The sequence below is a fragment of the Eumetopias jubatus genome, unplaced genomic scaffold (assembly GCF_037043125.1).
Source record: "Eumetopias jubatus isolate StellerSeaLion01/CBP00866 unplaced genomic scaffold, mEumJub1_p1.0 scaffold_15, whole genome shotgun sequence".
NCBI classification, from domain to species: domain Eukaryota; kingdom Metazoa; phylum Chordata; class Mammalia; order Carnivora; family Otariidae; genus Eumetopias; species Eumetopias jubatus.
Window position 1 is genome coordinate 30,069,878 of NW_028274821.1, and position 26,098 is coordinate 30,095,975.

Genomic DNA, 26,098 nt, shown 5'->3' on the forward strand with positions numbered 1-26,098 from the left:
CCTCATCTTGTCACACACAAAACCCTAAAACCCCACCACACAACACATGTGTTGACATCACAGCTTTCCCAAAGATCTCCAGACTCAAGTAAAATGGCAAAAAAAAAAATAATAGTAATAAACGTTGTATTTGGGGAATGTATTTGTGACACAGCCTCGCCAGCTTCAGGAGAGTTCAGGGGCTGTTCTGCTCCTTAGTTTTCTGCAGCCAACAGGGAACATGGTGAAGAGAACAATGCTGGATGACACATCAGCCCACTTGGACTATATGGTGTTGGTATTCTGCTTGAGGTAGTCCATGTATTTCTTCTGGAATGTGCTGCTGTACAAAACCCATGATGGGATCAGCCTCAGGAAGCTCCGCTTAAATAGACAAAAACATGAGTGTTTGGGGAAGAAAGAAGAGCAAGCAAGTTAGAAGGAAACAGCTCAGTGTATAATCATCATCTTTAAAAATATTTTTCTGACTGCTGAAAGTCAGTCTCAAAATCTTTTAAGTGCATGCTAAAATGTAAAGGTCTTATGACACTTTCTCAGTAAACAAGGTTTTCTCAGAAACCAAAACAGTCACTTGTAGAATCAGCCCCAAGGAAGTTCTAAATTAAGAGAACTGTGCCCCGAGTAACACCCTACCCCCCTTTCTCCTTCTCTTAGCAAGCACTTCCTCTTCCTACTGTTCAATCTCCCAGTGTCTTCATGTTCTTTTTACCAAGGTTCTACTAAAATGAGATTCCAGAAAACAACCAGAAATGCTTTTACCACCTGGCACAATGCCTGAGGCATAGTAGGCACTAAGCAAATACACAAATGCATCGATGAGTTCATGAACAAAAGTCAGACACAGCAAAGTATAAATCACTAACATTGAACATTTGCTTGGAAAAGTGGCAGGGGGGGCATGGAGGGGGGCTTCAAGTCAAGGCATGAATGCTTAGTTGGATGCACATCAGGCAGTAGGCACAGGCGTTGGAAGAACTTTTGCCCTCAAATCATACCCATGTCCTGTAAGACAAGTCCAGAACCCAGAAGCAGTCATTCTGCCCACAGTGTAATCCTGTGCATCCAACATTCCTCAACCTACCTACTCCCCACCGAACAACAGGATTTCAACCAGAGGAAAATGTGAGCTTTTCAGGGAGTGTTCCTATTCTTCAGACAGCTCAGATTCTCAGACTTTTGCACTCACTGAGATATTTCAAAGCAGGGGACCGAAGATGACTTCTGGGGAAACAAAATAGAACCCTTCATCCACTAGCCAAGTCAATGAGTGAATGCAAATTTTTCCTTAGGAACTTCATTTTTCTCTTTAGAGCTTTTTAATGTCACAGCAAAATCAAGCCCTTTCATTAGCTTTGCCTTAAACTAAATGCTTTGGCTTAGTGAAGTCAGCCAAATTAAAGTTCCAGGTCCCTAGAAAATGTTCTAAAAGTCTCTGCTTCTGCCTCCATTGTTGTCTACCTCCTCCCAACCTAGAAGGATGGTTTAGAAGAAACGAGGGAAAGCATGGCATTGGATAAAGGTGGACTTAAACCCCAGTTTCACCATTACCAGCCAAGTGGCCTTGGACATCTGATCTAGCTCTGAATTTCAGTTTCCAACTGTAAAACAGGAATCAAATGATCTGTCTTACAAGATGATTAGGAGAATTAAGTGAAGTAACCCCCCTGTACCACATGGACTCTACATTAGAGGCTCTATTCCAGCCCTAGTTCCTGCCCTAAAACTCCTTGGGAGTGAAGAGCATGTGGTCTTTACCTTGCCTTTTTCTAATAGAAGGTTCACTTATTTACCAGTCAATTCTACTTGATTGCTCAAACTTTAGAGTCAATGATTTTTCTAAATTCCAGCAAACACCAAATTGGCCTTAAGGGCTTTAATGATTTATATATTCTCCTTTATCTTCTCTTTTGCTTCAACAGGCACAAAGACTCTTTTGCCTAGTCTGTTCTTGGCATTTATTTGCCAGAAGAGATTTGATTTTTTACACAAGAAATCAAAAGAGAAAAGCCCCAAAAAAATGTTTTTGCAACTTTTGACATCTAGAATTGCATTGTGTAGCAAGACGATAACATTGCAAGCCAGGCTATGGTCTCAAGACTGATGCTGATGGGTTCCATATAAGACATCAACATCCCAAAGGATGTGTATCCTTCTGTATGTGGACCTAGGCTGGGTGGAGGGCTGGGGGACCAGGGGATTCAGGTGAAGAATATGAACATGTGATAAATAAGTAAGGGGGGCACTGAGGGCAAAGGAGGAGATATTGCCCCCATCCTTCGGGAGTGCAACCACAGAACACTATCTCAGCATGGCAAGAGAGGTGCTGACATTCGGTTTTCCAGCATCAGTCAAGTCCATGTCGGTGCTGATACAGAAGTGAGAGCCAAAGGGCCTTTATGAACCAAAGATCCAGATGGACCATAGGCCTATGACTGCATGGGGGGAGTAGCAGAGATTCAGGGCTCTGCAGTGCTCAGTAGGTGGGAGTTCACTGGCCAAGCCGAAAGGGTCATTGCTCCCCAGAACCATAAATCAGCAAGGTGCACAACCACCAGGTAGATATGGGACAAAGCCACACACACTTAAGGACCAGCAGGAGATCATGAAGATTCTTCTCCCTGATATCATCTTAGTGAGAGAGGCAGGAGAAAAGGATGCTCCCAGAAAGACTGAATTCTTCAAATAATTAACAGAGAGCAAATTTCCTAAATATCCAGTTTAGGTTACTAGGTCAAACTAAATTTAAACTCATTGGACATTCCATTAATTTGTTCTCCTGCCATGCAGCAAGTAGTAATCTGGAGAAAGACCAGATCAGCAATAGGCAAAATCAAGATCTTATATTCTTTCTGTATGTCCACTTTGTAGTATGTGTTAAATTGGTTATTCTGCACATTGTTGAGGCTCTACAGTGGAAGTTGCAAATGATCCTTTAAGACAATTCAATATCTCTTCTAGAGTCTCCAGAAGTCCCAGGGGGTAACAGAATGCTTGGGAAGATATAGTGTATTCCTTCTAGCACCTAAGAGAAAAAGAGAGTAGGGAGAAACCTAATTCCCATGACAGAAAAGCACATGAGGCAGAGGAGAAAGTTGACATATGAAGGGAAAGTAAAGATCTGCCTAAAATTTTTTGGTGACACTGGAAACAGAACCACCCTGGCACTATGTGTTCAGTATCAGTGTGCAAAAGTTAAGTTTACCTTTGTTTCATGTTTGTGTTTGCTTCTAAAAGCAGCCCAGGGATGGTAAGAACTCCTCATACCATATGCCACTGACTGAATCTTACTTCCAGTTTCAACGGAGTCCATGTTGTGCTAGAACCAACTTGTACTTGCTCTCAAGAGCCAATTATACACATTACTAAATTCAGGGGCAGTGACAACACAATGGGAGCTTTAAATCAGCCATGGGGCGGGGGGGTTATTTAAACCATGGTAATCAGCAAACCCTACAAACCGAAGTGTTTGGGGTTTTTTCCTGGATAGGCAGATATTAAAACATTTCTTAACACAGGGAGCCAGAGAAGACAGCAGCACCCAGTCCCACCCAGGGATGATCCCTGTGTCTTGGTCTGCCCTCCCCGAGAGCTCAGGAAGCCACCTTACTTTCTGAGGAAAGAGGTGAGGGTATTTGCCAATGTGGGGGTTATCTCTGGGCTGAGCCCCCAGGCCCCCAGCCTCCCGCCTTTGCCACATATGCTCTTTCACACGGCTGTGTGACAACTTAGCAGCATGGCCTCTGGCAGCATGATCCTTGCCGTGAGAGGACAGGGTTGGTTGTTCCAATAGCAAAGAAGAACTCTGCTGGGATTGCCCACACACCTGCCTCCGGAGCTTTGAGAAAGAAATTGTCAGTTACCAAGAGTTCGTGGGTGAGGCAACCACAGGTTTCATCTCCAATCGTGATGTAATTCAGTGATTCCTTAACAAAGTCATCGGCGGTCTTGGTTACCATGTTGGTGTGTAGATACTTCGTCATTGGGGTGGAAACAGCATATGGGGTCAGCACCTACAATGGGGAATAAAGGCCATAACACGGGAGCAATCTGCCCGCCCCTGAGAAGTGAACCCCTATTCTAGCCCTCCCTTCATTTGCCAACTTGTAAGAAGTTGGCATTCTTCTGTAAGAAGCCTCAGGATCTCCCCTGATGATGGAGCACTGGAAAGGCATAGAGCTGGCACAGAACTGTGACTCAGAAAAACTGGTTTCTTGTTTAACTTTATCACTAACTCAAGCTGAGGCCTTAGCCACACAACGTCACCTGGTTCAAATGTACACAAGGTGACTGAGGACATGAATTATCTCTTAGAACATGGTGGCTGGACCAGCAATAAAAACACAGGACAGTTAAATTTGAAAGCCAGACAAACAAGAAAAAAAATTTCAGTATAATATGTCCCAAGTATTGCATGGGGTATACTTATACTAAAAAAAATAAAAGTTATTATCTGAAATTCAAATTGAACTGGATGTCCTGTATTTTATGTGGCACCCTTATGCAAGAGGCTTATTTCTAACACATATGGCCAAAGTTGGAGCAATTTAAAGTTCTTTGGATTCCCACTTTCACACTTCAGTTACAAGCCAGGAGTGACACATGCCTGATCATCTTTCCTGTCGTGATAAGAAAAATAAACAACCACACACTGTGGCCTGCAAAGCCGACACCATCAGTATGTACAGCAATCATTTTAAAGATTTAACTGTGAGTGTGCCTTTTTCATTTCTAATAGTAGGTTATAAAACTTCTTCCCAAACAATGACAAAAATTTCTGCAAATTGTTTATTCCAGGTTCCAGAAAGCACTTAACTCTAACTATGTTGCTGAACCAAGCCCACGCCTGTCCCTGACACCTCAAGACTACAGATGGCTGTGACAACCCAGTTCTGTTGACAGCTGGGATAGGGTCATCTCGATGGTTCTGCCATGGCTGGTGAAAGAGGAAGCCAAGGACCTCTTCCCCAGCTGCTCAAGAACCACAGTGTGGGGATCTTTGTGGCCCATCACAGATGAACAGCTCCCAAAGTACCCCCAGCCCCCGCTCCCTGCCTCATTTTGTTTCTTCTCCACAATTCCTCCCACCTAAGCCTGTCTCCTGTACCTGGGTCAGAGAGTCAAGGGTGGTTAGACAAGACCCCAGTTTCTGTCTTGATGCAGTTCTCACTCACAGCACCGCCTCCTGCAGGGCATGCATGAGGGAGCAGCAGGCCGAACTAGGGTGGCTCAGTTGCCACTGTGAGGGTCACGGGAACTCCCATGGTGTCATCCAGACCCCCCCCCCCCGGCCGTGCATGCACAGCTGGTCCTGCATGGGGCAGTGGCCCCAGCCCCATGGGGCACTGCCGTTCCTCATCCCAAGGACCCAGAGCTGTTGACCTCACCTGGATAATGATTCCTTTCCTTTTATATTCGGCTTGCAGTGCCTTGGAAAACATGCACACAAAAGCCTGGAGCAAGAAGGAGAAAACACCTATGGGGAGAGCTTGCTTTGTCATGGAGGCACCTTTTTCAGATTTCAAAGGGCACTGCAGGGAGCCTACTTGCTTGCCCTTAAAATGCAGCAGTTTTTCTGATGGGAGTTAGGACTTTGTTTCTTGGCCTGGAAAAAGCCCCCTCAATGAGCAAGAACATACATTTTGGGATAAATACATGCCGAGGGCCACTGCATATGGATGACCCTACCCAGGGAGAGCTCTCCCTTGTCTCTCTGCCTGGGAACACCCCCACCACCAAGGGTTTGTTTTTAGGACTAGGGCATGGGGACACCTGGCCAGGCCCCCAGGACAGAAGAAAGTTCCAGTGTTACTTGCTGGCAGCAAGAGAACAGGGCTCCAGGCAAGGAGGTGAGTGGGGCCCAGAGTCCCATGGGGGCTGCGCTTATCCCGCTGCAGGGCTCCATCCGCCCCGGGGCCATGGCTTTTTCTAATTTGTACCCAGACATCTGCTGGCCAGCCCTGTACATAGAATCCCCCTGGACACTTTTCCTCCAGGCCAATACATCCATCAGCTTGCCAGATGATCTGAAGTCTAGAGGAAAATGCCAACTGGGAGAAACAAGATGAAGGAGAAGGAAGCTTGGGCTCCATGCTATCACTCACCTTGGAGGCCGAATACATGGAGTAGAGAGGCCAGGGAAAGAGGGCCACCCCAGAAGAAATGTTCAAGATAAGGCCTTTCTGCCTAAAACACAAAGAAATAGAGTTCTGAATAGTTTGCTGCCTGATGACCCACACCCTGAAAGGAAAGAAAGCGAAGGGACTCCTGTGACTTTCACTGGGAAATTCCATCCTCTCTAGACTTCCATGTTCATGGCGAGTTCTGCTCCCAGAACAGTGAGTGGTGCATCCCCACGGCCTGGATCACAACACCAAAGAGTGGTGCCACCCAGCAGACAGTTGACATCAAGGGCTGGTGACTGGAAACAGGGGTTCTGCTACAACAAAGATCCCCCAGCAAAATGCCAAGGACCAACTCAGCTCAACCAGTCTTATCAAGGGGGAAGGAACCCTTCTTTCTCAAATGTGACCCCACGAGCTCAAGGTCCCTTTTAACCCCTAAAGAGGACCCACACCAGGACAGATGTCAAATGCAGAATCCTGTCTTGAGTGGAATTTGACAGTCCATCATCTGCTCACACAGGAACCCACACACGAGTCTCCAGGGTCCTTACTTAATCTTTTTGAAACTGGGTAATTTTAATCCTTCTCAAATAGATGGGTTCAATCCAGGAAAAACCAAGGAACTGCAAATTAGACTATAAGGCCAAGCCTCTCTTCCCCTACGGAAGATAAAACTATCAACCATTTGCATTTAATGAATACCATGTGAGAAAAGCCAGTTCTCTAAGGGCTGTTGTAATAGGATAATAAAACCATGGACTAAATAGAAACACCGAGAGGTGGTGATTTTTACCACTAAGTTTGGGTAATAGCAAGAGACGGCCTTGATCTCAGGCCAACCTCTGAAGTTTCTTTTATGTTCAACATGAGTTAATATTTTTAATATAATGTGTGCTGAAATGGCTGTTCTCTTCCTCCAGTAGATGCTACACTTGACTTTCAAATATGCTTATCTGTTTGCAAAGCTGGCCTGGTCCAGAATGTTACATTTTCTTCTGCAATCTCCATGTCCTTCATCACAGTTTTACCATTGGTTAAAGCTGCAGCCAGATGAATCCTATCTGCCCACCACCTTCACCCCACCCCAAGTCCCCAGGTCAGCTAACTGCCAGGCCAGGGAGGCCATGCCGTTCTGTGCTTTTTCCAAAAAAAAAAAAAAAAAAAAAAAGACCTTGGGGCGCCTGGATGGCTCAATCATTAAGTGTCTGCCTTCGGCTCAGGTCATGATCCCAGGGTCCTGGGATCGAGCCCTGCATCTGGCTCCCTGCTTCTCCCTCTCCCTCTCCCCCTGCTTGTGTTCCCTCTCTCACTGTGTCTATCTCTGTCAAATAAATAAATAAATAAAATCTTTAAAAACAAAGACCTTACCTTGATTCCATCTGTTTCAGAATTAGCTGTGTCATCTATAAGAGAAGGGATAAAGTTAAGCCCTCTTGACAAAGGAGTGGAGTATCCAGGGGGTGGGGGCTTAAGGAAGCAGGTGCTGGAGGAAGCCAGAAAATGAGCTTAATCTCTCAGGTGGCCTTGAAAATCTGCTGGCACTCGTTGGAGGTAATTCTGGCAACACTAGAGTCTGACTAAAACCCACAGAAGGCAACCTAGATGAAGAGAAAATGGTTAGAGGTCTCTGATTTCTTCCCCATAAAGCTAAAGTCTTCCTGGAAAATGTAGGCAGTGAAAAACTATGGAAATTGGCTTCTGGCCATGAGATCAACACTGAGGTTCCCCAGATACTCGTCATTCTGGCATAAGTAGGTTGGCCATCATACAGGCTTAAGTAGGTTGGCCATCATAAACCTCACTCATGAGTTAGAAGTGAGGGGACCTCAGGAAACCTAACCAGTGTCCATGAACAATTCACATACAAGGCACAAGCTAGAGGACATCTCAGTCCAACAGCAGCCACATAAGCAGCTTGCAGGTGGTCTCTGAAATAGCTCCATAGGTGGACCATGTCTGTCTGTCCATTGGAATTACAGCAGTGTTGAGAAGTCCTTTCCCTGTCCCAACTTGCTGGCCCTGGAAGAGGTCTTCCTGACCAGTTCTGGAACTTAAATAGCCCATTAAAAGAGCTTTTCACTTCATAATTACAAGGCACCCCTTTAAAGAATTAAGGAAGAGGCAAACCCACAGGCTGAAATGTTCTCAAAAGTACAATTGAGTGGCATCAGAAGCAGGGGCAGGTTTGAGGAGAAAGGATCCAAACACATGGAGAAGGGCAGAGAAATAAAGGAGACTGAAGACCAGAAGACAAATTTCACCTATTTTTCCCTGTTGTCTGGGGGCCCTGCAGGAGCTTCTTAGTAGGCTCTGTCCCCACCATAGGGCACGCCCTTAAGCCCAACCCTGGGGACGTCCAGATACTGTTTCCACTGTCCTGGGGCAGCAGTGGGGGGTGTAGTGGCAGTAGACTACCTCCTGAAATGCTGGGTTTGGAGGGAGGTGGGAGAGGCACGAGGACTAGGTCATGCCCTTAGCTTCCCCTGGGCTCTGCCCACCTCATGAAGGGCACCACAGGGGCACTGTTGGACAGCACCAGCATTTCCTCAAAGCCTCCCAACTGAATCCCCTATTCTTACGGGTCGAATGATCCCAACAGAGAGACAACATTGGACTTTGTGGGTCTCTCTGTATCAAAGCTCCCGAAATTTAGTCTCTTACCCGAACTTCCCTTTGCCCACAAACTCATTCCTGCATCTCTGCCCTTGACAGAGAACTCTACTATTTCCAGATGGCTCCTTTGGGGTAACTAGGTGATGCTAGTCATGCTTCCAACCAGTGTGGCCAACTGAGGCATGGCGTACTTAGAAAGCGAATCTTCAATTAGTTTTCCTCCCTATTTGAGGAAATTAGTGTCTATCAATATATATAAAAAAATTTTTTTTAGCAAATCAAAGCAATTCTCTGCTAAAGGAGTCAGAGGGTTGTCAAATACATTCGGAAAACCCTGTGAGCAAATGGACCAAGCCTGAAAGATCAATGTGTAAAATAACATGAAAGATTTTAGTGGTAAGGCAGCAGACAACAGTTGGACATATAAAACTTACAATTACATCAGCTGGGGTTTGAAAAACTATTGATTGCTCAGCATAAAAAGAATGTATGTACCAATAAAAACTGAGCAGGAAACTATAAAATACCAGTATGCTTACAGAAGAACAACCAACAATCAACTCAGCTTATCCACCTAAAAATAATTTTACATGGTTTGTTCAGCATCCATCTCCCTCCTTATGTTAAGGAGGTTTCCTTTGGGAAACCAGCCCTCCTCTGCCAGGCCATGCTGTAAAGATGAGACCTGCTGCTCCCTAACTGGGATCCCTCCACCATTCACTGCTGTGAATCAGAGTGGTCACAAGGACTGCCATGCACAGTTGTGAATTTTGTAGACTGAGCAAGGAGTCCAGTTGTGGGGGTGACTGTAAGCCGAAAGCCAAGGGTTCACTCACAGGCAGTTAGAACAGCTCTCCCCATTCAAAGGAAAGGGAAATATTGTGTTCACCCAAAAGCATCATCTCTCCACTCTTAGGCAGCACCTTTTTCTAAATTGTCTGCCCAGAGGGGGTGCCATTTTCTTATTCATTCAAAGGCACAATATAGGACCGCATTGTGATAATCATGCCTATAAATGCTGATGCAGTTGACTCTAATCAAAGAACCTGAGTGCAAAATGGCACCTGACACATCCCTTAATCCAACACTCTTTCAATAGCAGATGAAGAATCTGAAGGTCAAGGGAGTTAAACAACAACACTGCCCAACTAACTAGTAGTTGAGATCAGAATACATACAAACTTGAGTTTCACTTCAACAAATATTTATTGAACATCAAAAGTCCAGAAAATCCAACCCAGGCCTTCTGTCATTTTTCCAAACCGACTGAACTTTCCACTGTTAACAAAGACTAAAACTAGAGGAAGGTACTATTTTTTTTAAGTCGCCCTAGAATCCTGAATAAGTTTCCATGTCATCAGACCTAATATGTTCTGACATGTGACAAAACTGGGTGCAAAAATAAGATTCAGATACTCTGGAGAATACATTCATCACTGTATTTTCTTGATGAAAACAGAATAAGACAATTAAAGACCACTACATGGCTTCTCAATCAAGTGCAGTTCAAAGTCTTTGACATTGGCAATTCTCCCGAATTGCCAGATTTCAACAGCTACTACATTTTAACACATTTATCACATATATTGACTACATACCTTCACTACTGAGGTGATGTTACAATGGATGAGACTCTGTAATAAATAATCACAACCACAAATTAGCTGGAGGATTTGAGACATTCTTTTGAGAAGTAGTCTGTGCTAGAGAACCATAAAGTGGGCAACAGTGTGTGTCTGAGCAGTGCCCCTCGCTTGCACAGCCTGGAAATTAGGCTCCTAATTGATGGCCACCAAGCATGCACTGCAACTGGTAAACATCCGAGAGCTGCAATGATTCTATAAGAATGTGATCTTGAATAGAAGCTAATTAAGAATTCCCTTCAAAATTTAGGGATTTTCCTTCAAAACACGGTATTTCAAAGGGAGATGGTTAATTTCCATCTGGAGGAAGCGAGGTTGGCATATGTGGACCTAGAAGACAATAGCATAGAGAATAGAACGGTGAATGATAATATTAGGTAGAGGTTCTGGGCTACAAGGCGCCAGACAGAGAAACTACTGGAACCACCCAAGACAGAAAGGAAAAGAGGGACAGATAGAAGCAAGCACTAATGCAGACATAAATAGGGAAAGAAAAACAAGAACGGAGCCTGCTTAATGGAGAGACTCAGACTTGTGCCAGAACCAGGGAGTTAGATGGGGCTAGACGTGTGGTGAGGTGGGGATTTTGCAAGGTTGTGCTGCAGTGCCCAAGCTGGGCGGCATTATTTACCCATGCAGTTGACTTGGGGCTTAAATAGGACCACGGGAACACCAGGACAGCCTGTTTAGAATGGGAATAACTCCATGATTTCGAAAGTCAGGGCCTGGAGAAGAGTCAGCCAACAGTGCTTTCAAGGACTGTTAAATGCTTAACAAATGCACTCATGCCTCACAATGGGATCCATGGGTCCATCGAGCTCACTGCGCTTGCAACACCCCCACACACAGAGTTTCTATCACATGACCTTCCTCACGCTGAAAGCTGAAAGAAATCTTACGACTTGGGAAGACAGAGAGAGCCAAAGAACTGGCCTTCTCCCACTTATAACCACAGATGTAAATTTATGAGCTGACACAAAGCCCCAAAAGATTAAAGCAGAACATGGAACCCCAAAAGAATGGGACAGTGGACATGTAAGTTCTGATGTGCAGAGAAGAAGGAAGATGTCTCTATTCCAGAAATGGTCATGAAAAGTTGTGCCCTCGCCTGTGTATCAAGTACTAAGGTAAAGAGAGAGGCCACACACATCCATGTGGAATACAGAATTTCAGCCTGACCGTCTCCCAGGTACCCCTTCCCAGGCCCTAGTGACTACCCAGCCAGGGGGCCCAGTCCACAGTGAGAGGAGATCATCCACAGAAAGAGCCCAGGCCTACCTGGATTTCATCTGGTGTATCAAGGAAGTGGCTCGGGAGAAGGTTTGGAAGCATTCCGACATTGTTGACTGACAGAAGCAAAATAAAAAGATGTCAGAAGAGCCAGTAGCAAATGTTTATTAAAAGCCTAAACATGTTTACATTCAACCCCAGAAGTTCCTTTTCTTGGGAAGTTTTCCTAAGGAAATACGTACAGAAAAAATTTATAGACAAGGCTGTTCTTTGCAACATGATTTGATAACAGTGAGGAAATTGGAAGGGAAAACAGTTGTCCTATAATAGGGAGCACATCAGGTGGACCGCCGAGCAGCCGTACGGTGGAATGCGGCACACTTACTCAACGCTGTTGCCGCTTAGCAGTTTAAAGACACGGGGAAACATTTGTGGTGTGCCGTTTTTTTAAAAAATGTTACAAAACAGTATGTAAATTTCATCCCAGTTTTGAACATTTATGTCTATGTGTCTGGAAGGATATACACCAAAATGTTATCTGAGGCTGTTGAGATTTTAAGAAATTTGTAAATCTTTTATGTGCTCATGTATTCTTTTTGGTTTTTCTGCAATAATGTGGGTTTACATTTTTATTAGTAAAAAATACAATTATTTTTTAAAATTCAACAGGAAGTTTAGAAATCAAATCTTCCTTCCAAGTACAATAGAGATGCTGTGCTCTGTATGAGATCATAAAATATCTTATCACAGAAAAAATATTAAATATTATTATTATTATCTTGTTTCCTGAATACCAGAGTCAATTCTCAAAGAACCATGCTGACTCACTATTTCATGAATCAATCACAGCAATGTTTGTTTGCTAAACTAACTCTTTAGGATGGTGTTTCTGAGACTCCTCCTGTCTAATGTCAGTATCAGTAGGAAAAAATCCATTTTCACATTATAAATATGGTTGGGAAGGTTGAAATATCTTAGTTTCATGCATTCCAAAGCCATAAATAAATTTGCTAATCCAATATGCCTCTTGAAGAATTGAGCTGTAATATTCTGTTGAATGCTACGGCTTAAAAGACAGTCCAGACTTAAGTTCAAGTTTGCCGCAGAAAAATCAAGTGTCACTAAGATAATTACTTCACTGATGTCTTACAATCAGCTTTGCATTTTGCAATTTACTTACCTAAAATTCCAATTTCTAAGCCTTTAAGTTTTTCTCTAATATACTCATATATGTTGTCTTTGGTAAAATCTGCTTGTATAATCTTCACACTACTCCCCGTAGTGCACTCTGCATTGGAGACAACAGTTACTCTTGAGTGAACAGGAATCCAAATCCCTCCCTTGTTTATGGACTTCTCCAATGCTCCTGTAATGTGCTAAAAGATTGGTGAGTGATGGTTTCTGGTGTTTCTAAGAGTTATGACGGTGACAAGTGTATGCACCAAAATAAATTTAATGCAGTGGTTCTCCAAGTGGGGTCCACAGACCACAGCATCAGCAACACTGGGAACTTGTTAGAAACACAAATTCTCAGGCTCCACCCCAGACCTACTGAGCCAGAAACCCTGAGACTAGAGCCCAGCAATCTGTTATTGCACGCACTCCCAGTGACCCTGCTCCATGCTCAAGTCTGAGACCCCTGGTCTACAGGCTGTAAGAGCATAAGGTGATGTTGCCTCTGCTCAGTGTCAGGTCCCCTTGGCTTACACAGAGCAATCCTTTGTGTTTGTCTAACACTGTAGCATTCACAAAGCATTTACATACACAATATCTTATTTTAATCCTCTCTACAACCTTGTAAAGTAGATATTATACCCATTTTCAAGAGGAGAAAACTGAGGCTCAGAGGGGCTAACTTGCCCAAAGACACCCACACTCTGTTCCCTCCACATCCATGCCGCTCCACTGTTCCATGTGGACTTGACCTTGTGCGGGAGCTTTCGGCAGATATAAAAGCAACAAGTAGATTTCACCAAGTGCTGCCTGCTCAGATATGGGCTTAAACCCAATATTTCTGGGACAAGTGATCTTGAGGCTTAGTTTGGGGAGTGGGAGGTGCTTTCAGTCCAAAGATACTCCTTGCTTTTCAAGAGGACAATAAAAAGCACATCTTAACATTATGAGGGAGACACTGAAGAATGTCCTAGTCCTTGTCAGAGTACTTTTGATATCCAGACACGGAACAAAAGCAGAATTCATTAGTTGAAGGGCACTGAGCCTCCACTGGGCCTCCAGCCCCACACCTCCCACATCCTTCTCCTATCCCCAACTTCCCCCAGGGACACAGCACCCTTCCCTGGCAGCCTGTCCCAGTCCTCACAAGTCTTCATAACTGAAGACTCATTCCCTTGAGTTAAGGAGATGACAAATTACTAAATTAATAATTAATTATTAAAATAAATTGGGGCACCTGGGTGGCTCAGTCTTTAAGCGTCTGCCTTCGGCTCAGGTCATGGTCCCAGGGTCCTGGGATCGAGCCCCGCATCAGGCTCCCTGCTCGGCGGGAAGCCTGCTTCTCCCTCCCCCACTCCCACTGCTTGTGTTCCCTCTCTCGCTGTGTCTCTCTCTGTCAAATAAATGAATAAAATCTTTTAAAAAATTATTAAAATAAATTACCCAAAAAGGGATATGATTATTATTAACTAAGAACACTTCACAGTGAGTCATAATACTAAAACATTGTAATGTAAGTGCTGCCTCATAGAATTGTACGGTGTACAACCTTCACAACTATACATGGCAGCCCTGGATCAAATCTTTAAAAAAAAAAATCTGACAGCCACCAGTAAGCATCAACCCTCACCTTCCTGCAAGAAACAGGGCATAGACATAGGGAAATGAAGTCCCAAACAGATCCTGTTTTTGAAGGGAGTAGCAGAAGCAACAAGGCAGCTGGGCCCTCTGGATGAGCAGAGCTAATTCTGGAGATGAAGACACTGGACCAAAGGAGATAGTGGACCTATGTGTGCCTGAGTCTGTTCCTACTTCACCTAGCCCAAGGAATCCCTGCCGAACTAAAGCTGCTTATGTTCTGCACTTAACTTTGTCCAGTGAGCACCCCACAGAAGGGCCAGCGCCCCAGGCGTGCTGATGGAGCCTCTACAGGTGGGACAGAGCATACTTGGTCGGTGGGCTCCCCAAACATCTCCCTGATCTCTCGGGGTCACTCACCAATCTCTGCGGCAGCAGCCTGTAGTTTTTTCAGTGTCCGGCTGATAAGCACAACATTGAGTCCTTGTCTTGCTAGCTGGGAGCAGGGGAGGGAAAACCAAAAAAGAGAAAGATGATAAGCAGATAGGGAAGGCTCGTTTTAAAGGTGAATTGGAGCATCACCCACTTGGTCACAGCATGGCGTGCTTGCTTCTCCTGGCTTTAAATGCGACAAAGGCTCCGGATTATGAGCGGGACAGCCGCACTGGGTGAAGCTACAGGTGACATGACAGTGGTCGTTGACTTCCAGGTTCATCATGTGCCGAGAACTATTCTAAGTGGCTTTTGTCTACAGACCCACGATCTGAATGCCCTCTCATCAGAAGTGTCTGGGCTCAAGCGGTATTGGAATTCCACATTTGGGGGGTGTTATAGTACCGTTCAGATAACAAGTCTGGGCAGCTCCCCCTGTTACTAGAGGTATTTCTGCAGGAACTTTTGAGCTGCTCCCTGCAAGGGCCCTCTTGTCATGGCTCACTGTACTTGGGCACCAGTGCCCAAGGTCACGAGCCTGCGTCCTCTCTGTTCTCTGGCTCCCAGCAGGACAAAAATTGGAATAAGGAACCGGAGGGTAAACCGAGGCCTCCCTGAGATCAGGAAGGAGCGCCTCTTCAGAGTGGGTAGTGCCTTGACGCAGGGGGCTGAGTGGCAGCATGCGCATTAACATGGCACAGGCGAAAGGCAAACTCGCTGTGCCCGAGACTCATCACACCTAAAACTGCCACCATAAGAAAAGCTAGAGCTTTCCCTGAAGACAAAAGGAAACACCAGCATTCATTTAAATGGAGACTGACGACATTTGAGTTAGTAACCACGGGGCCCATTAAGGGAAATCTTTCTCTGTGGTTTTAATTCAGTGATTTATACTTTTATTTTTTTTAATTGTGATAAAACACATATAGCATAAAATCTGCCATCTTAACAAATATATGGACTGTTTCATGAATCTACATGTCATCCTTGTGCAGAGCCCTGCTAATCTTCTCTATATCGTTCCAGATTTAGCATATGGGCTGCAGGAGCAAGCACTGTGCCATTATTTTAATACGGGATTATATATTACAGAAAACACATAAAAAGCTGAATCAAAGACCATAATATGTGATCTCCAATAGCCAACAACTCAATCTTCAAGCCAGTGGTTTCCAAATTACCCAGGGAGATGTCAAATTCCCACGCAAACCATCCAAATAAAAATGTCTGGGTTTGAAGCATCAGCATTTACATCTTTTTCTATTTTAATTTATTAAATGATATTATGAAATACGCAAGTAATGCCCATTGTAAAAGATGTCCCAGAGGCCCCCCAGGATTACTTCCCTTCCTGCCCCCAGGCTCCTGTGGCCTTCAGTTCAGGTGTTGACCCTTTTACCTTTTTCTCTGCATCTACATGCATATAGAAGTACATACAGAAATAAACATTTGTTTTGTGGGGTTTCTTTTTCCTTTCACACCTCATAAATGGCATTGTAAATACTGTGTTTTTACCTTAATGGTGTGTCTTATCTCTAAATATCATATCTATCTCCGAATCAGTCTGGCTTGAGCCACTTGATCCTTTTTTATTGCTTCAGAGTGTCCCGTAGTTCACTGTTGGGTGAGCACTTAAGTTACTTTCAAGTTTTCCTATTACCAGTATAGCTACAACAAACCCCTTTCTGTATAGCTCTTTGTGTATACAAGTAAATTAATTGCTAGAGCAGATGTGTAAGAAGTGGCATTGTTGTATCAAAGGGTGCTTGCTTTTTAAATTTTAACAGTGTTGCCAAAATGCCCTCCCTTAAAACCATACCACCAAAAATACAACCATAGTTATTTCTTCACACTCCGGCCAATAGTTTTATTAGCAACCTTTTCAACCTTTCCCAACCTAATGGTCAAGAAATTATATCCCTATATTGTTTTAACTTGTATTTTTCCAATTATCAGTGGGCCTGAGCACTTTTTTGTATGTTTCTGTGAGTTACCAGTGTATACACTTTGCTCTTTCTTCTACTGGGTTGTCATTTTCTTATAAATTTGTAGGTGTCTTGTGGTTTTTTTAATATATTCTGGGTATTCATTAGTTGCCTACTATATATTTAGCAAGTATTTTCTCTCTTCTTTTTGGCCACCTTGACTATACATTATATATTAATTTTCATGTTATCAAGTTTGTAGATATTTACTATGGCTTCTTAAAAATTTCTGTTATGAACTTCCCTACTCTAAGGATATGAATATATTTTCCTATAACCCTTTACAGTGTTTTTATCTTTCTTGTTTCTTTTTTAGAATAATGTGAGCATGAAATCACCCAGCATTATTTTTTTCAAAATGGGTGGCAATTTTCCTGACAACATTTTTCTATTTTTCCATTCCTTCTTGATTTAAAATGCTAACTTAGTCATATGCCACATTCTTATAGGTACATGGGTCTATTTCCGATCTACCTGGTCTGTTTCACTGACTTACTGGCCAATTTCTGTGCCAGTGCCACTTGTGATTTAATCACAATCTTATAAGAGGCTTTGATATTTGATACGTGGAACTGGAGGTTCCTACCATTTATTATTCTCTTTCAAAATGTGTTTATCTTCTGAGTTTAACTTTCCAAATAAATGATAAAATTGTCTAGTCAAGTAGTATAGAGGAATTAGAGATATGTAGGAGAAATAATATTTTACAATCTTATGATTTTTGCAGGAATCAGTTGTCTCATCCATAAATTTGGTATCCATTTATCCCAATCTCATGTGTTCTTCTAAAAACTTTTAGAAGCTTCTTCATGTAAATCTTGGATATTTCTTGTTAGTTTGCATTAGTTAGCATAACATTAGCTCACATCGCAAAGAAGTCCAAAATTTCAGTGGTTTCACACAATGAATTTGTTGGTTGTCTTATATAGTAAATTCTATTTCACATAGTCATTCAGGTCCCATGGCTGAGAAAGTCTTTGTCATCTTCAACAGTGGGTTTCTAAGACTGTTTTCGGTGTTCACAGCCAGCCAGTGCAAAGATTAAAAGAAGATAGAGAAGATACATCCCCTCCTTTAACCACCTTGACCAAGAAGGGACACACATCATTTCTGCTTGATTTCATTGGCCAGTTTAGTCACATGGCCCCACATAGATGGAAGGGAGTCTGGGAAATGCGCCGGCTGGGCAGCCACTTCCAGCTACAACTCTCCACCGTGGAAAAAAAGAGTAGGGATCTGGGAGGACATTTAGCTGTTCCTGCCACCAATACCTTACATTTATTTGTTGTCATCATGAATTAAGTTATTATGGAAAGCAGAAGAAACTCTAGGTTGAAATACCTCGTTTCAATTCCTGTTTCCATCACTTAAACCTGTGTGCACAAGTTACTCAAACCAGACTTTCCTCATTGGCAAATTGAGGACGCTGATAGACATACTTCATTAAATTGTTCTGAGAATCAAATGAAAAAACACACTAGAAGTGCATGGTGCAGAGCCTATCACATAACAAGCACCCAATAGTGTCAGTATTTGTTCTATATATCCTACTCTGCTACTCTTTGTGATTAGGAACTCTGCCCAGCCACCGAGCCAAACGAATTCTTTTATTCATTGTAATAGTTTCTTCATCAATGCTTGGCTTTCCATCTTAGACAATGATATTCTCTACAAGGTACAGTTTTGTCCCTTCCTCTCCAATATTTGCATACTTTTGGCCTCTTTATCTTGGCTAATATCTCCTGCACTCTGTTAAGCTAATATATGGTCTGTTCTCTACCATACTGAGAACATTTGTAATGTTTCTCAATACAAAGTATGAGGTTTCCTGTTATTTCTGGAAGTTATTTTTTTATCAACTTGAGAACATTTTCATCTATTCCTTTCTGCCAAATCACTACTTTTTTAAATGGCTGGATTCTGTTTGCTAATACTTAACTTGGATCCCAATTCTCTTATGCTATCTTTGTCCCATTTTGATATCAGAATCATACTAATCTGTCTACACAATTCCTGAAACATGTAGGGTCACCTACTTGTCCCAGCATTTTCCCAGTTTTAAAACTCAAAGTCCCACATCCCAGGATCTGCCCCAGTCCCAGGCAAATCAAACTGGTTGGTCATCCTGGAAATGTTTTGGTTTTTTTTTTTTTCTTATTCCTTGAAGATTTAATAATATTTTTTGTAAAAATATCTGGGTTTCTTATTTAGGTATAGCTATTCATAACTGCCTCTTCCATCTCAGGCATGACTTGAACCAACTTTGATCATTTATGTTTCCATAGAAAATCATATCTTTCATCTAGATTTTTAAATTATTAACACAAAGATTTAAATAGTCTTTTCTTCCTCCTCTCCTTTTTTTTTTTAAATCTCCTTGTCTGTTGCTAGGATCCTAATGTTGTTCCTTTTCTTTTTTTCTTTTTCTTGAGTTTTTGAAAGATTTCTTCCCTTTTCTGTTACTTTTTTTTAAGAACAGTTTTGAATGATCAATCATTTCTGTGTCGCCTCTGTCACCCATTTTTGTTCTTCTCTTTATTAATTTCCACCTTCTGTCTCTTTTGGATTTATTTTGTTGTTCCCTTTCTCAAATTTCTTGAAAACTAAGACTACTTAGAGTCTTCCTTATTTTCTAAAAGAGGCATTTAAAGCCAAAAATCTTCATCGGCACAGCACTTAGACCATAAATCACAGGAGTGTTCATTTTTATTTTTTCTTTAATATTGGAGCAACACCGAAGTATAACTTTTTAATATAGATGAGAGGGTGGATATCATTTTCTAAGATCACTTTTAATTTTATTGCAAAGTAGTCAGTAAACACATGGTATGTTTTTTGCTATTTGTAACTTATCACAATTTTCTTTTTAGCACAATAAGTGGACTTTTATGAACATTCCACGTGTATCCTTAAGGAATGTGTATTTGCTCTTTGTTGGCTAAGTTTTATATATTTTTGTCTCTTAAATTAAAGTTGAGGTTTACCAAATGGCTTACCAACTACTGGTTAAACTGGTATGAGAGGGTTTTCAAATTCCTTATAACCTTGATTATTTTTATTTATGTAATAAGATGTTAAATTACAAGTTTCACCAGAAGTACAAAGACCCAATAGAAATCAGATCACAAAGTGATTTCAGAGAGAGAACCAAGAAAAAAATATTTAAAATAAATCTAAGAACCGATAATGTGATCCTTGAGCCCATCCCCAGGGCATCCCACACTCATATTAAAAAATATATATATGACAAGATAAAGAGCATGGCAATTAAGAGAGTTTCATGAAGAGGATTTCTTTGGTTCTTTCTGCTGCCAAGCCGTGACTCCTATCCCCAACGTCAGGGTGAGGGAGGAGCATTACCTACCTCTTGCCTCAAGTCAAGGGAGTGGGATACCATCCCTCTCATTTTATATTTTATATGCATTGTACCTTCTTGTTTATCACTACCCACCTTTGTTTTTGCCTGAATCAGTTAATCAGCAATGCTGTGGTCACAAGTTAACCCTGAAGTCTCAGCAGTTCAACATAACAAAAGCTTATCTCTTACTCATTATGCTCAAACTGTAGACCCATTTGACCAATGCTCCCCCAAATCTATAGAGCAAGAACCATGGCTTCTCAGTGCTCTGTCTGATTTTGGAGCTTTCTGCTGCTGTGGGCTAGGCCACCATTCAGACTCGGTTGAGTTTTTTTCCTGGACCAGATATGGGAGAGAACCTTTGTGCAGTGAGATTCCATGCAAAATGTCCACCACAAGGCAAACAGACCTCAGCAAAAGCAGAGCTGAGGGAGGAATTCAGGGCTGGGAGGTCAGGGTGCAAGATGAGAGCTCATTCACAAGAGCCATGTGAGAGGAGCTCGCTGTGGTGGAGAACCCAGGAAAGTGCTCCATAAGGAGCATGAGCGTCAAACCGTTACCAGGCCCAGACAGCCAGTCTCCCTCTCTTAATGACACCAGGCATTTCCTTCCTTCTCTCTGCTCACCCTCTATAAACTCCTGCTCCCCACCCCTGGCAGGCTCAGACACCTCAGCGGGCAACCAGGAAAGAGAAACAACCCATAGCGCTATGTCACATCCCATGAGCATGGCCTCCAAAGCAGGTCCCAGCTGCAAGAAGGGAGAAGATTTAACTTTAGTTCATGTTCAGCATCTTTTTATTTTTTTTAAAGATTTTTATTTATTTATTTAACAGAGAGAGAGAGACAGCGAGAGAGGGAACACAAGCAGGGGGAGTGGGAGAGGGAGAAGCAGGCTTCCCGCGGAGCAGGGAGCCCCATGCGGGGCTTGATCCTAGGACCCTGGGATCATGACCTGAGCCGAAGGCAGACGCTTAACGACTGAGCCACCCAGGCGCCCCCATGTTCAGCATCTTGATTATTGCTGGTGATTGGACACTGGGACTGTGGAATCGAAATCTGTTCACATCTGGAAGTGACCAGAAGACTTCGTTTTACCTAAGAGGGATCAGTGAAGTAATAGGACCAGAGGCAGAGAAAGAACCAGAGCTGTGGGACAGGTTCAAAGAGACAAAGGGAAACTGTGACCATGAGTGTGCTCCGTGAGTCCTGCCAAGACCACTTATCTAAACAACTGGTCACACTATATTATTTCTGTATCTGAAAAAGTCATGGAAATCTCCCACAGTGGTTGCAAATTCATCAAATCCTTCTATTTCAATCAGTTTCTACTTTCAGTATTTTGAAGTTATATCATCAGAAATAGAATAGGCTCAATATGAATAATATGAAGCTTATCAATAAGAACATTTTTATTATTTTGAATTTTATTTTGTCTAATACTGATATTGCTCCCACTCCTTTCCTTTCTTTTTTGCATTTTCCTAGGATATATTTTTCCATCCCTTTACCTTCAACCTTCCCATATTTAACATTGGATTTTATTTTTTCAGCTCCTTTTGAATATTTGTTATTTATTAGGAAATATAACCAAGTCACATTTATTGAAATTGAAAATTTCCTACAATGGCTCTGGCTATCTTGTTTTAGTTTTTCTATTCACTGTGTTTCCTTTGTTATTGTTCTCACTTTGTAGTAAGCAAGACAGGATAGGCAAAGCTGGAGTGACAAAATAGTCCCAAATCTCAGCAGCATAATACAAGAGAGGTTTGTTTTTCCTCACACCATGTCTTCTGCAGAGAACCGGACAGTCCAGGCCACCCCCCATCATGTGACGACTCAGGGATCTAGGTTTTTTCCCAGGGCTCAAATTGAGATGAGGGAAGCAAAGGACCTAGGTGCAAAATTTAAGGAGGGCCTCACTCTCAGGTTCATGGTCACCACCCATGCCTCACCTTAGCCCCAGCCGTAACTTTTCTATCCATTGGCTCCACTATCTCAACACCAGGCCTCCACGGTTTTGCCTAATATTGGGCAGCTGAGAACTGAACCTGATTATACTATAGCAAAGACAAATTCATATTTTTTTGGAAAATAAGTTACAAAAACAAAAACAGCCTTTTTTTTTTCCAAACTAAATACAGAAAGACCAATTCTATATCTGGATTAGTAAAACATTTCCATAAATGAAAAAATATTCACAAAACAGTAAACATTTCATAAAAATACTTACAAGCAAAAGAATATACACCAAACATATTAACAAGGTTGCGTGTGGGAGGAAGAGAAATGGGAAATGGGAATGAAAGAAAAGAAATTGAGAGACGGACCTTGTACGGATTGATGATAGCAATTCAATCGCCTGTGTCTTGGATTAACAAACAAGAAAGAGGGTATTTCTGGTTTTTGTTTGTTTGTTTTGTTATTTAGATTCCACATATAAGTAAAATCATATGGCATCTAGGTTGTTTTTTTCTGTCTGGCTTATCTCACTTAGCATAAAGCCCTCTAGATCCATCCATGTTGTTGAGAATGGCAAGATTTCATTCTTTTTTATGACTGAGTAACATTCCATTGTGTATACATACCATGTCTTCTTTATCCATTCATCCCTCAGTGGACACTTACATTGTTTCCATATCTTAGCTACTGTAAGTAATGCATAGGAGATGGGCAAAACAGGTGAAGGAGATTAAGAGGTATACAAACTTCGAGTTATAAAATAAGTAAGTCACAGGTATGGAAAGTACAGCATAGGGAATATGGTCAATAATATTGTAATAACTTCTTATGGTGACAGAGGGCAACTATACTCATTGCGGTGAGCACTGAGTAATGTATAAAATTGTCTAATCATTGTGTCATATACTAACATAATGTTTATGTCAACTACATGTCAATTAAAAATGTATATATATATATTAAATTCTACTGTAAAAAAATAAGAAAAAGAAGGAAGAAAAATAAAAAGAGAGTGAGGTGAGGAACAGGGAAGGAAGGAAAATAGAAAACACTAGAGCACACCTGCCTGGGCAGACCTGTATTTTTGTGGAAATAAGTGTAGTAGATGTATCATCTCCCTACCATCTGTTACTTATTAATTATACCAATTCTAAGTTTTACAATAACCATGCTACCAAAGCTAATTTTCTTGTTTGTAAAAGCTTATTTTACAGCTGCCTTTAGCCATTCTAGTTTATTTTTTAGCTAAGGTTACCCCAACCTTATCAATGAATAAGCCCATTTGCATACTTTCTGACAAAGAATTTTATATTTCCATGTTAAGTTGTGAAAGAAAACTTCATCCCAAACTTAAACACAGGCAAAATGATGATTGCTTGATTTTTTTTTTTTTAAAGATCACCCTAGAATGTTTTCTAAGAAGCCTTGACCTCAACTTAGACTTTGGGGCATGTAACTTTGCTGTTAACAGAATTTTAACAGTCCTTAGCCAAAGAAGGTACAGCCAGCTCACAGCCAGCAAAGTTAGGGACAGAGGACTTGTCAGGACTTCATAGTCTGGCAGAAAAACTAACCCAGAGGTGACACAGTTATTACCCTGTAGAAAGTTGGCCCATGTTATACCTAACTTGGCAATATTATTGTGCATTCCTTTCCAAATGACTATTTAAATCCTTATTTCTCAAACACTCTGCAGTCAGCACTTTGGGTCCTACTGGATCCTTCCTTACTAAGTTGAATAAAACTTTAACAAGTGCTACCATGTATCTTTGTTTGAGAATTGTGTTTGTACAACACTGAAGATAAAATATTGGTCAATCCTTTAAGTTATTGGGCTAAAGGGCCACAACAGTTAGACTATAACCCTAATATCCACAAGATTTCAGAAATGACTGTACTGTGTTCTAGTAAAGACAAAAAATATCAGAGCAGAGTTTTTAAATCTCACTTTATGATATTTTCAAGAAATACACCTAAAACATAACGTCACAGAAAGGTTGAAACTAAAAGGAGAAAACAATTTCGTACATAAGGTGAATACCAACCAAAAAGAAAAAAGGCATGGCTTTATTAATGTCAGTCAAAATGGCTATTAAAGCATGTAAGTGTTACTAGAAATAGAGAGTAGTAAAAAGTTCAGGTCGTCAAAAAGATATAGCGATTCTAATCCTGTATTACCTAATAAAATAACCTTAGGAGAGTTGCAAGGAGAGTTGAAAAATACACCATCAGAATAGGAGATTTTAATTTCCCTTTTTGGTAATTGTTGGATGATACACACAAACATTTGGTAATGATACAGGGTATTGAACCCACATAAATAATACACTTGATCTAATAGGCATGTATATACACTAAACAATTGCAGGTAACATTCTTTCAAAAGTTGAGTCTTTAAAAAAAAATGGATGAAACTGGCAAATCTCCAGGAAAATTAATCAAAAAGAGGGAAGGCACAAGTAGACCATAAACAATATTAGGAATGAAAAGGTGGGCATAATTAGAGATCCAGCTGAGATTTAAAATACAGAGAGGGGGTTAAGAGAGGAAACTGAACACAATAGTTAATTTTGCTACCTCCTGAAATCCCATTAAATGGGAAACAACTTTTTCTCAAGAAAAACATGAATCCACAGGGAGTAAAAAGAGACAAGAGCAACCCCAAATTTTTGATTCCTAGAAAGTAGACCGACAGAATCCCAAGTCTTACAACAGAAATGGGAAAATTGATACCACTAAAATCCTCAAAAGTCCCAGGCACTGCCAGCACCAAAGCTGGGGCAAAGGGGAAGCTAAATGGGGGGGGGGGGGTGCGGAAATTGGGCAAGAGCTGTTAGAGAAGTCATTAGAGCCCTAGATACCCACCTCCGTTCCACACGTTGAAGATAGGGGTCCTCTCTGAAAGCAAGGGGATGCCCAAACTATGCCCCTACCAGTTCTGACTCCAGAAAGATGGCAGCCAGGCCTCTGCTATTCAGGCAGGAGGTTAGTTCTTCTCTGGGGAACCTCACCCACATCAAGACACTGGCTGGGGGCTTCCCGGCAGGCAGCATGAGCCACTCACACTCAGCTCCGAGCCCCCCAGCTCAGACAGTCCAGCCAGAGTTCTCATCCCCCTCAGCCAGCTCTCAATCCCGGACAGACCAAGGGTTATCTGTGGAAAGCTGCTAATGTGAAAGATAGAGAGCCAAACAGGGAAAAAAAAAAAAGCAACTTGGAAGGAGAAAAACAGTTTTTTGAAAGCAGGAAAAAAAAATACATATATATATGTATATATATATACATATATATATATATCCCAGAGGGATAAGAGAAGTTGTTACTCTCTTCAAAGAACAGGCTGCTCTACAAACATGCAAACAGAACACAAACGAGCTCTCTGAAGTGGAAACAATTTCTAATTTCTTAAAAAATTTTGCATTCTTAAATTTTTTGAAATTTGAAATTTCAAAAGCAAATAGCAAAAAGTGAAAAATTCAATAAAATGGAGGATAAAATTTCCTTTTGCAGAAAGGAAAGCAGAGACAAAATGGAAATTGCGAGGGAAAAAAGAGACAAGTAGAGGATGATTTCAGGATCTGAATAATAGGAGTTCCAGAAAAAAAAAAAACTGCGTCTGAGTAATTGGAATTCTGGGAAGTAGAGAGAAAGTGGGGAGAGTGTAGTGGGGAGAGAGTAAATGCCCTGGTGCAACTTGCTTTATGGGGTGACCTGGCTGTGTCCCCCACTGCCTAACCTCTCGATACTTCTGCTCACTTTCTGAACATTCTCAATTATTTTGTGAATCAAATGACTACCTTGGACTAAATTCCTCTCCTGCTTTCATTTTTTGAACACAGGAAGAGAATGCTACAAAAAAATTATGCCAATAAATTTTAAAACTTAGGTGAAATATAGTTTGAGAAAAACATAAATGTCCAAAACTTATTCAAGAAAAAATTAAAAATTCAAATAGTTCTATAACCACTAAAAATAACAATAATAATAATAAGGTGATGCTGAT

General features: G+C 41.7%; 1 protein-coding gene and 1 non-coding gene across 2 annotated transcripts in view; both read right to left on the reverse strand.

Moving 5' to 3' along the window:
- Positions 1–264: 264 nt before the first annotated feature.
- Positions 265–26,098, reverse strand: part of HSD17B3 (hydroxysteroid 17-beta dehydrogenase 3) — a 46,419-nt gene continuing 20,585 nt past the window's right edge. The window contains exons 3-11 of the mRNA XM_028122215.2: positions 14,780–14,855; positions 12,789–12,896; positions 11,657–11,724; positions 10,334–10,369; positions 7,491–7,525; positions 6,102–6,183; positions 5,385–5,450; positions 3,861–4,010; positions 265–363 (exon numbers count right to left, since the gene is read on the reverse strand). Of these exons, the coding sequence (XP_027978016.1) occupies positions 265–363; positions 3,861–4,010; positions 5,385–5,450; positions 6,102–6,183; positions 7,491–7,525; positions 10,334–10,369; positions 11,657–11,724; positions 12,789–12,896; positions 14,780–14,855 (720 nt within the window). The remainder of the gene's footprint in view (positions 364–3,860; positions 4,011–5,384; positions 5,451–6,101; positions 6,184–7,490; positions 7,526–10,333; positions 10,370–11,656; positions 11,725–12,788; positions 12,897–14,779; positions 14,856–26,098) is intronic.
- LOC114223403 (U6 spliceosomal RNA) lies at positions 15,742–15,847 on the reverse strand. The gene has a single exon (XR_003612142.1). It is a non-coding gene; the product is annotated as a U6 spliceosomal RNA (small nuclear RNA).